Raw genomic sequence first — 10,964 nt, 5'->3', positions numbered from 1 at the left:
GCAAAGGCTCCCCGAGGTAGATGTTACAGTGTCAGGTACGGAGACATACTTAACTTTGCAAGCCCAAATACAGTTTGGCACAAACAGAGGAAGGCCAGAGGTCAAAGTGGCAGCAGCCATGATGTACTGGTAGGGCTTTCAGGACGAGGAGCCAGAAGTTTAGATGGTGGCGCTTACCAGGCTTTCTCCTCAGTGGTGGCTTTGCTAACTTGAACCTTCGTAGAATCGTGTTGCTTCCCTTCACATTTGACAACTTCTGAACACATTGGCAAAGGAAGCCAGGTCAAGAGTCCATCTCTAGACTGTGGCTGACCTGCTAGGAGATACCTACAGCCATTCCTCATCCTTACCCACAGAAAGCCTCTTTTTTCTTTTTTTTTCAGGTGAGGATCTGATTAAACAAAAACTCAGTTCCCTCAAGCATGTGTCAACTGACAATGTTGCATACCCTTACAAGGGAATATTTTTTTCAGCAGAACAAAGTATCTGCTGGCCACACCACAACATGGAAACCCTGAAGACCATGTGCTAAGTAAAAGACGTCAGACAGACATGAAAGACTACATCACAACTCCACATACTGCAAAAGCTCCGAGTACAGACAAGGAGATTGGTGACCACCTAGAGCCGAGGGCAAGAAGGGAAGGGGATGACTGCGAACGGGCAGTGGGTTTTCCTAGGGGCTGTACGTCTGAACAGGGGGGCTAGCACAGTACTGTTCCCCCTTTCTCCTGGCATTTGCAGGCTAAAGCAGGAGGGCTGCAAGGCAAGGCCAGCCTGGGCCACAGTCTGAGAACTTCCTATGCTACACAGTGAGGTCCTGTCTCAAAAATAAACCCGTAAGACAAAAACCGAAATGAAACAAATTGAATCCGACTGTGGTTATGACCATTTGACAATGAGTATGCCAGAACTCATCTACTGAATGGTGCAATATCAATTATATCTCAATAAAGCCACCTTTTAAAAAAAAACCTAACAAAATACAACTTCTGGGCTAGAAAGATGGCCCAACGACTAAGAGCCCTCAATGCTCTGGCAGAGAAGCCAGGTTTGATTCCCAGCACCCACAAGGTGGCTTACGACCAACTGGGACTCATTTCAGGGGATCTGACACCCTCCTTCTGGCTTCCACAGGCACTGGGCACACAAACTGTGCACATACATACATACATGCAAACACTCATGCACATAAAACAAAAATAACTCTTAAAGTGTTTTCCCTAGAATGCTCATTAGCCAGGTTCCAGTGAGATGTCGGCAGAATCATCCTACGAGAATGTTAGCAGTTTCCTCACACAAGGACTCAGCTAATCGGTGTTCCCGTTTTCCTATCACAGCACACAGGGCTGGAAAGTGGCTCCACTGGTGAAGTGCCTGTCATGCAAGTGCACAGAACAGTTATTGTCACAGTCTTCTTCTCTATGACACTGATCCGCTTGTGTTCACACGAATGCATGCGGTAACACACGGTGGAGGTCAGGGGACAGCTTGCAAGAGGCAGTTTTCTCTTTTCTAGGGACTGCACTCCAGCCATCATGTTTAGTGGGAAGCATGTTCAGAAGCTGAGCCGCCTCAACAAGCAGGGCTCTAAATCCCATCCCCAGCGCCCACCACGGCAGAAAAGCAGTGCACTGCGTCCAGTACTGGGGAAGCACAGACAGCTGGATCCCTGGGGCCTGTCTCAAACAGGTGAGTTCCGGTTCAGTAAGACACTTTGTCTTGGGAAAACTAAGGCACGGATCTTTAATCCCAGCACTCTCTACAAAGGCAGGCAGATTTCTGAGTTTGAGGCCAAATTGGTCTACAAAGTGAGTTCCAGGATAGCCGGTGCTACACAGAGTAACTTTACCTTGAAAAACTAGAAGAAGGAAGGAAGGAAGGCAGGCAGGCAGGCAGGCAGGCAGGCAGGCAGGCAGGCAGGCAGGCAGGCAGGCAGGCAGGCAAAGAATTAAGATAGAAAAACTATGGAAGACATTTAACATCCATCTCATGCTTGCACACAGAGACAGAGACAGAGACAGAGAAAGACACCAGACCTAGAGAGGAGCCATTTTCAGGGCCATCAGCATGTGTGGAGTGAATAGCTTCTGGTCACCGTTACTATGATATAAGCCTCTATGTAGTATTAGCCTGTGCTAATTCTTGGTGGCCAGAAGGCAAAAATATAAAATAACTAGGAACACTGATTCCAAATGTAACTTTTAGGCAACATGGTGTCAATTTTAGGTTTTTGTTTAAAGATGATGACTTTCAAACTGTGCTCATTTCCTGTTTTTTGGTTTTTGTTTGTTTTTGTTTTTGTTTTTTTTAAATCCTGGAGAGGTCCTTACTACTTTAGAAACAAATCACTAAAAGATGTCTTACTTTAGCCAGACCTGGTGGTGTTTACTTTGTAATCCAAGCACTTGGAAAGCAGGAGCAGGTTTGAGCTTAGCCTGCTACACAGCAAGATACTATATCAAAAATCTTTTTAAAGTGTTGTCAGAAGAGACAACCTATGGTCAATCTCTGTTCCATCATTCTGCTTCTTTCTTGAAAACCTACATTGTTGGTGGTGTTCAGCAGTATTCAGAAGCTACACAAATCACTGGAGGAGGGCATTTTGGCCATGGAAAACAGCGCTTCCTTTCTTCCCTTGTCACTGTCTCCGTAGTTCAGTAGAAAAAACAACAGAGCACGCACATGTGCATAGGTAACAAATCCTCAAAGGAAACAGAAGTACAACTTAACTGGGATGCAAGTTAGACAGCAACACTTTACCTTAAAACAGTTCTAGCTAAATCTATGAATATACACACATACCTGTATACCGTGTGCATGCCTGGTGCCCGTGGAGCCAGAGGGATCCCTGGCGTTACAGGTGGCTGTGAGCTGCCCGCCGTGGGTGCTGGGATCCAAACTTAGGTGCTCTTAGGTGCTTGGGTGTAAGCAGTCTTAGCCATGGAGCCATGTCTCCAGCCCCAGCACACTGACTTTTAAAACCACGTGTATTCAGAGAACTGTGATCAGAGAGCTACGATTTCTACACACTGCTTTCATCTGATAACAACAAGAGTGCACTGGACGTTGGAAGCCGGAGCTGAATTGCTGTAGTGTACACACTCATTGACTGGATGCTGGATTACTCTGTAACATTCACACCAGGACTTGTTGACTGGATCCCTTCTAAGATGCAGGCTATTAACAATGTGTCTTAAGTTACAAAAGAGAAAGAAACATTTTCAAACTCAGACACTTGAGGACAAAGCACATCATAAACAAAACACCGGCAAGTTAGGCTCTATGCCGGGACCCGATGCAGGATGCTGAGCTCCTTCCTGGCTTGCTTGTGGGAGCCTTGTCCTGTTGAAGCTGTCTTTTCAGATACTCTCTTTATTGATAAGACTTATTTTAATATAACAGACCCATCTTCTCCCTTGCATCCCTGAGAAAATGGACACAGAGGCAGCGGCTGCAGGCCCAGTCACTTCACAGGCCCAGGTGACCGACTCTCCCTTAGGAAGACTGAACCTGTGTGTAAATACATACAACATGCCACTTACAGGCGCTCTCTGTGACACTTCCTGTAGGAGTAATTCCAACTTCTTAACAGGCCATGGCGGTTGAGCAGAGTCAGCTGTTCTTCTGTTAGGGTTTTGGAACCTGAGTCAAACACTTAGGGAATAAAAGTGTGACCAACCAGCTGCTGCATACTCAAAGACTTTCAAGACACGACCGACAGTCACACACTGTGAGCAGTATTTTGAATACCAGCATATAAAACGAGTCCTTTAATTTTTCAAGTGTTTTAAAAAACAAATTTATACTTAAGCCAGCCTTGAAGATAAGCATAAAAATTACCAATTTAAACCAAAAACCCAAACCAAAAGACCCCAAACCCACAACATCGGAAGCACCGGCTCTGTGCACAGCTCCACCCAGGCGTGCATGGGGGAACGCAGCAGTAGAGAGGGGTCACTGTCTGGAACTGCGTCATCTCCTTACCGGGAGAGCGAAAAATAAATAGGATCACCACTGCCTTCTACGCATCTGCCCAGCCTTCTTCCAGCTCACAGGAAAGCTGAGAGGCGATGAGCTGGGAGCTGCTTCCCTCAAACACGAGCAAGGCCACAGTCACTCAACGAGCATTCCCATGCAGGGTGTATGCTTTTTCACTTTTACCTTTTAATTTCTTTTTACTTTTTTGTCAATTTTCCTTTTGCTAATATACCATTTTTCCTTGTATAAGGCAAATCAGACACTTTTGTAATGTTGATTTTCCTAAGAAATGTACCGCATTTTGAAGATACACCATTCCCAAAAGTAGTGACCAAAATATTAAAAAGCTTTAAAGGTGAGTCACCTACATTACCTCAATGAAGTAAAACATTAAAAATAAAAGCAGTTGGCACTACGACAGCTATTCCAAATGTCTGTCTAAATAATCTTTAAAACTGTTTATTTTTAAAGAATGCAACCCCTAGTCCAAAGTAACTATATTTTAAAAAATTTTTGGCCAAAAAATTTACAAAACCCCTTTTGGTTCAACCTAGTAAAAGTGGTATCTAGAAAATACTCTGCATTATTAAGTTGTCTTTAAAGGTTCGGTCTGAAAGCATTCCTAAGGCTGTGTGTTCTAGGAGACAGATGGCTCCTACAGGCACTGCGCTGCACACGAAGCAACTGCGACAGACAGGCACTTTCTTCTGAGTGGTGGAGCTGGGAGAGAAGTCAGACGTAGGCGCCCAGGGCAGCATGGAACTCTGTGAGGCACTGGACCAGCTGCTGAAACTTAGGCCGCTCCTCTGGGTCCAAGGCCCAGCAACAGGCCATCACAGCAAACCTGCAGAGTGACATGGAAACATGGCAAGCCTCAGTCAGCTGCTTGCCAGTCATGTGTGCTGTTCAGGTGTGCTGTGGGAAAACAGCCACAAGCAATTACTTTCAGAATTAAAAGAAGCTAAGCTATTTGGATTACACACAGTGATCTCTGTTCTTCATGAGAATACAATACTGAGAAAATTCAGAGCTTCTCATAAATACACAGAAGCCAGAATAACAGCCTACGTTGTCCTGGCCACTGCTGAGGAACAACAGAAGGAAGTGTTACCTGAAATTAAGATTCCTGGACCCACCAGTCACTGTGCACCCCTCTGCCATGGTGACAGAGACAGGAGGCACATGCCACTCACTAGCCCTTAGCATCTTCCTTAAGAAAGGCAAGCCCAGGACAAGAAAGGTGTCTGTCTGTCTGCCTGGGTTTACCGTCATGTGGTGTATGTACATACATGTCTCTGTGGTTGTGTGCGCGCGCGCGCGCGTGTGTGTGTGTGTGTGTGTGTGTGTATAGAGCAGAGGTCAGCATTGAGCGTGTCCTCTATTGTTTTCTTTCTTCAGACAGAATATCTTACTGAACCTGGAGCTCAGAGATGCAGCTGTACTGGCTAGCCAATGAGCTTCAAGGCATCTGCCTGTCCGCCTGCCCTGTGGAAGGGTCCCAGATGCATGCTACCATGCCTGTCTTCTTGGTGGGTGCTGGTGATCTGCACTTGGACCCCAAGTTTTGCTTGTACTGTACATTTCTGTCTGTTTAACTGACGCAGCATCCCATCAACTTCCTCACTAGATGGTAGATTCTCAGGCCCAGTTTTAGTAATTAGGATGATACACCACTGATACAAGATGCCAAGTGCGTTAAAAAGAGACTGCTGTCTTCTACAAGATCTAAGTCATGTCTGAAGATTTGCCGTTCTCAAAGAGGGGTGGGGGGCTGAACACAGGAACTTGCTTTCCTATGTTTATATTAACATAGTAATTCATCAAAGCTTATGTCCAAGATCCAAAAGACTCACAGTTCGTCAGGGCAGTTGATTGGCTGGGCTATTCGGTAACCATCTTTCAGGTAAGCAGCCATCTCAAAGGGGTCGATGTCCACGTAGGGCGTCTGGCCCAGAGTCATGAGCTCCCACAGCGTCACTCCAAAGGCCCACTAGGAGAGAACAGCAGCAGAATGAGGGGACATTTTAAAACTGGGTGCTGGTGACTACACACAGGTCAAAAATAGCAGCTGAACAAACTCAAATAAAGTCAGTATTGTTCATAAAATAAAATCTACCATATTGGTTAGTTTCTCTAGCTGGGGTAGGAAAGAAAGCATTTTAACGAGTTAACTCTTTAATGTGAACATTGGTATCATTTGTTCTAAGTAATTAGGTCTGTTCAAAGAAACCATTTTTATCTCTGGCTACCCCCAAATTAAGTAATTATGGTGGGAAATGAAGAACAACCTAAATGGACAGAACATCCACTCAGTAGATGAAAGATGCAAATTATATAAAATATAAGTCATGGGTTTCTGATTTGCTTATTTTGCGGGCTAGGGATGGAACCCTATCGTGTACAGAGGTGCATCATTCACACTTTTAGGAACGCCCTGAAAAAAGAAACAGCAAGTGGAGACCAGTAAGAACAGAGCCTACACAGAGGCAGCACAAGTCCTGGTGGGCTGACTGGACCTCTCCTTCATGAGAAGGATGAGCATGTAGAAGACAGGCTCCACCACCACCCAGAGCTGCCGCTATGCTGCTGCCAAGGGCATGATGGGGACAACCTCTGTGTGTGAGCCCTGAGTTCACGACTACGCTGGGGAGAGGGAACAACGCCTGTGCAGGAGCTAAAGGGTTCTCACCAGTATTTTGCACTGAGCCTCCAATCACGTTCAGTTTTCACGACTAACCCTGGGAAACTCACAGCTCAGGTTATAGGGAGAGGAAGCAGGTGAAAGCGGTGGCTGCCTAAGCACACAGCTCAGTGAGTGAAAGAGCAGAGCTGGGGGCAGAGGGGCACGGAGCACATCTGACCCAGAGCGTGAAGCTGGATTGTTTTCAGTATGAACAAAACCTGGAAGCACTGTGTAAAATACATGGATTTTTTTAAAAAAGCCATTCACAGGTTGAATATCTCTAATGCAAAACGTGCCAAAATCTAAGTTATAGAGCTGACATGACAATAAAGAAATTCCCATACATGGAACTGTTTCATGACAAAAATCATTAAAAATATTACATAAAAACAGAACTGTGTTTAGACTTGAGTTCCATTTGTACAGCGTATGTATGTATATATAAGTATGTATGTATGTATGTATATATGTATGTAATCTAGAAAAATATCCAAGTATTTTGGATGAAGCTATTCAACCTATGCTAGTGAACAATTGCCACGTTTTAACAGAATGTATAAAACAGAACAAAACAAAAAAATCCACAATGGAATGACATTAAAAATTACTCTAAAAGGTGGTCCGTTCCTTCCTAATTCCAGCTTCTACTGGTCACTGGAAGTCCTAGGTGTTCTTAAAGTTACAGTCTTAGTTTCAGGGAGTAAAATTCCCTGTCTATCATCTGGAGAACAGGGGTGCGGAGGTGATGCAGTTCAACCCACTACCTGATGTCGCATGAACTCTCGAGGGGCAGCGCGCGCTGCCAGAACCCTGCCTGGGACAGATGCAACAACTTAAACCCGCCCCACTGCTCTTTTGGAGGTTGGGAACTCGCTTCCTTTCCTAAACTTAGAACTGAAGACAAATTTGCCAGAGCAGAAATCATACCCGGAGGCTGATTTTAGGCAAACGAGGATCAGGAAGGAATGAGAGTGATCTACTACGTGAGGGACGGGAGTTAGGAGGCCTGGCAGCAGAGCATTAGAGACGCACTTTCTGTATGCTGCTGCAGTACATTTTGAACTCTTGACCCCCAGTGTGAGGGAGCTAGCAGGTGGGCTTGTGGGAGGAGTTAACAGCATAAGGGTGGAGCTCCCAGGAAAGGGCTTAGTGCCTTATAAAGACCTCAGCAAACCCCACTCTTCCTTCTGCCAGTGAAGAACCAGCAGAAAGCAGGACACTTCCGATCAGCACCCTCAGGTTGGACTTCCCAGGCTTCAGAGCTGGAGGAATGAATGCAGCCTGTGTTCTGAGCTACTGAGTCTATCCTTAATCCAAGACACTGCTTAACCTCAGAATTAGCATCTGTAGCGGCTGGCATAACTAATCCTCAGACACCTACACACAACCAAAGACTGTCACAGAACTGGTTGTTCATGCCACTTTCTCCGCGAACAGACACTTGCACACGGTGTCGACAGAATGCTGAGGTCTTCTCAGGGAAAGGAAGCAGGAGGAGGAGTAATTCCCCAAAGCACCCAGGTAGAGAGATGACGAGATTCTTGAGATCCTAAGAGAGCAGCACTACAGACAACGCTGCCAGGGGAAACACAGGAACTGTTCTTAAAGTAATTCCTATATTCTTCATTCTTAGAAAATATCAGGACAACTAATGTTAGAGTAACACAACTAAGCAGTATCTTAGCATCAAGAATATTAAATCTTAAATCTCTATTTCCTAAACTGAGGTCTCAACTGATCCTTTTATTTCTACATTGGTCTTTTGTCCTTACATTAACTGTCCTAATGTGCATTTGATACTAAAATGATAGGCCTAAGATTGTTAGCATGTACAATGTGCAACCATGGAGGAAGCGTGTGACTACTGTGCATCTTCTAAGCACTGCTCTAAAATTAGTAATGGGAAATACAAAACACAAAGAGTTCTCTGCTTTTAAGAATAGGAAGCACCTTCCAGTTCCTCCAGCTTTCCCTTAGACCCCGCCGTAGCTCCAAAGACTGCTGTTGGTGGGAACATTGTAAATGTCTCCTGAGAGCGTCTACTGCGGATTGGCGATGGCCGCTAGAGCACTCGGCAAACTGGAGCAGATGAAACACGCTGCAGATGCAAGCTCTGACCGACTGCAGCCTCTGCTCCCAGGACAACGTCCACTCATGTCTAGAAAGAAACAGGAGGCACACGGGGCACATTTTACTTGCCCTATGGCCTCATAACTAGTCACATGCCTTAAAAAGGGTCCTCAGAGTGCCATAAGTCATGCTGATAAGATTAGCATGGAAGTCATTTCCTTGATTTGTTTTTCCCAAGAAAATGCTTTTAAACACAATGTAGCACCATAAAGACAAGAAAACCAACATGAAACTCTCAACCGTGCTTTCCTGATTGCATTCACCACTCAATTGGTGGCAGAACCTTGACAGCTGAGCTGTATTCGCTACTATAATTATCTAAATAACTCAAAGGAGGCATCAATCAAAAAGTATTTTTTCAAATAAAGGGGGGGAAAGTCCTAACAGAAATCTGTAGTTGTGCCTACATTTGACAAAAACACGGAACAAGAACAATACCCAGACAGTCTTCAGCATGCCTATGTGAGGTCACATCTTGGGATAACAGACATTCATAACCAGCTGGATCTGGTTGTGTGTATTTCCTAAGCTGACAGTCAAAGGTGATGCTAATGTTATTAGAATCTTAATGTACCAAAATACTGGATGTTTCCAGACAGAATTACAAAACAAAGCCCAAAGTGGCAGTGTAGTACTTTTATGACAAAACAAACAACCAATGTGTTTCTAAGCAAATCACGAAGACTCCTTAACTACAAAGAAATGCATAACTGTAAGGTTCTTTCAAGGGGAAAAAGGAGTCCTGAGTTATACCTTCAAGTGTGCATTACACACACCTCCAAGTGTGCACTTTACACGTGGATTCCAGTGGGAGTGGGGTTACACTTCTTACTTAGTACATGATGGTGGGAACTGTTCAGCACCCCCTAGAAATGACAGTGAGTACAACTTTACACCCACCTCCTAGCACTCAGGAGGCAGAGGTGGGTGGATCCTCAAGTTCAAGACCAGCCTGGTGTACAGAGAAAGTTCAAAAGGCAGCTAGGTTTATACAGAGATACTCTGTTAGAAAAATAAGATTGGGACGGGGTGGGGTGGGGTGGGGTGGGGTAGGGTGGGGGGTTGCGTGGGTTGGCGTTTGTGGGGTGGGGAGGGGATGGGTTGGGTTGGGATGGGATGGGATGGGATGGGATGGGATGGGATGGGGTGGGGGTGGATGGGATGGGATGGGATGGGATGGGATGGGATGGGATGGGGTGGGGTGGGGTGGGATGGGGTGGGGTGGGATGGGGTGGGATGGGATGGGATGGGGTGGGATGGGATGGGATGGGGTGGGGTGGGATGGGATGGGATAGGATAGGCAGACAGAATCCCACCTCCACCCAAAGAGAGCAAATAAACTCAACGTGTTCATGGAGTTGTTAGCATTGTTAACCCCGTTAGAATGTAACAATAATCTTTAAGAATTTAAAACAATATTCAATGCCCAAACTGAAAGGTAGAATAGTAACAGGCTATCATAGTCACAGGAAAAGACCTATTTCTTTCAGTCCCAAGTATTCAAGGCAAAAGACACTTACAGGAATTATCTATGTGCATGAAATGAGTCTGGAAGAATTTAAGAGAAAAATCTTATCATTTTTAGGAGTTAGCCACATTAAATGTAACCAAGGGACATTCTTATAATGACATGCTAATCCCAACTCAAAAGAACTTTGAATAAGGCAAAACAGAATGCTCAACCCATGGCAGCACATGCCTGTGATCCTAGCACTTAGAAGGCAAGTTCATGTTCAAGACAAGTATGGGCTGTAATGAGTGAGAACTTCATTGAAGTGGGAGTTGGTATTCTAAGTCTAAAGAATTCTGTTAAGATGCCCATTATTGGACTCATAGTGGTCAAAATGAAGCAGAGCCATTTGAGGAGTCATAGGGAAACCTACTATAATAGATTATTTCTTAAAATATATAGATGATGAGGCCTACTGCTGAACGCAAAGCCTACATAACTCACTGACCATGGAGAAGTTGCACTGGTGTCTAACTGGCGTCTTCACCCGTACAGACCAGTGTTCATCAGTGCTCTGCATACTCCCAGAGAAGGTAACCATCAACCCAGTAACAGACCCTAAAATCTACACTGGTGACCGTCCTGCATGATACTCTGCTGATAGTGGCACAAACGTGGGAGTGACCACCCACTCTCTGACTGGATTTAGCCCACTCCATG

General features: G+C 45.1%; 1 protein-coding gene across 2 annotated transcripts in view; it reads right to left on the bottom strand.

Moving 5' to 3' along the window:
* Positions 1–3,743: 3,743 nt before the first annotated feature.
* Positions 3,744–10,964, bottom strand: part of Ryk (receptor like tyrosine kinase) — a 71,142-nt gene continuing 63,921 nt past the window's right edge. For both annotated transcript variants that reach the window (XM_032910322.1, XM_032910323.1), the window contains exons 14-15: positions 5,835–5,971; positions 3,744–4,825 (exon numbers count right to left, since the gene is read on the bottom strand). In XM_032910322.1, coding sequence (XP_032766213.1) covers positions 4,714–4,825; positions 5,835–5,971 — 249 coding nt within the window. In that variant the 3' untranslated portion in view covers positions 3,744–4,713. The remainder of the gene's footprint in view (positions 4,826–5,834; positions 5,972–10,964) is intronic.

Source organism: Rattus rattus, chromosome 8 (genome assembly GCF_011064425.1).
Source record: "Rattus rattus isolate New Zealand chromosome 8, Rrattus_CSIRO_v1, whole genome shotgun sequence".
Classification (NCBI taxonomy): Eukaryota; Metazoa; Chordata; class Mammalia; order Rodentia; family Muridae; genus Rattus; species Rattus rattus.
This window is presented reverse-complemented; position numbering and strand designations above follow the sequence as displayed.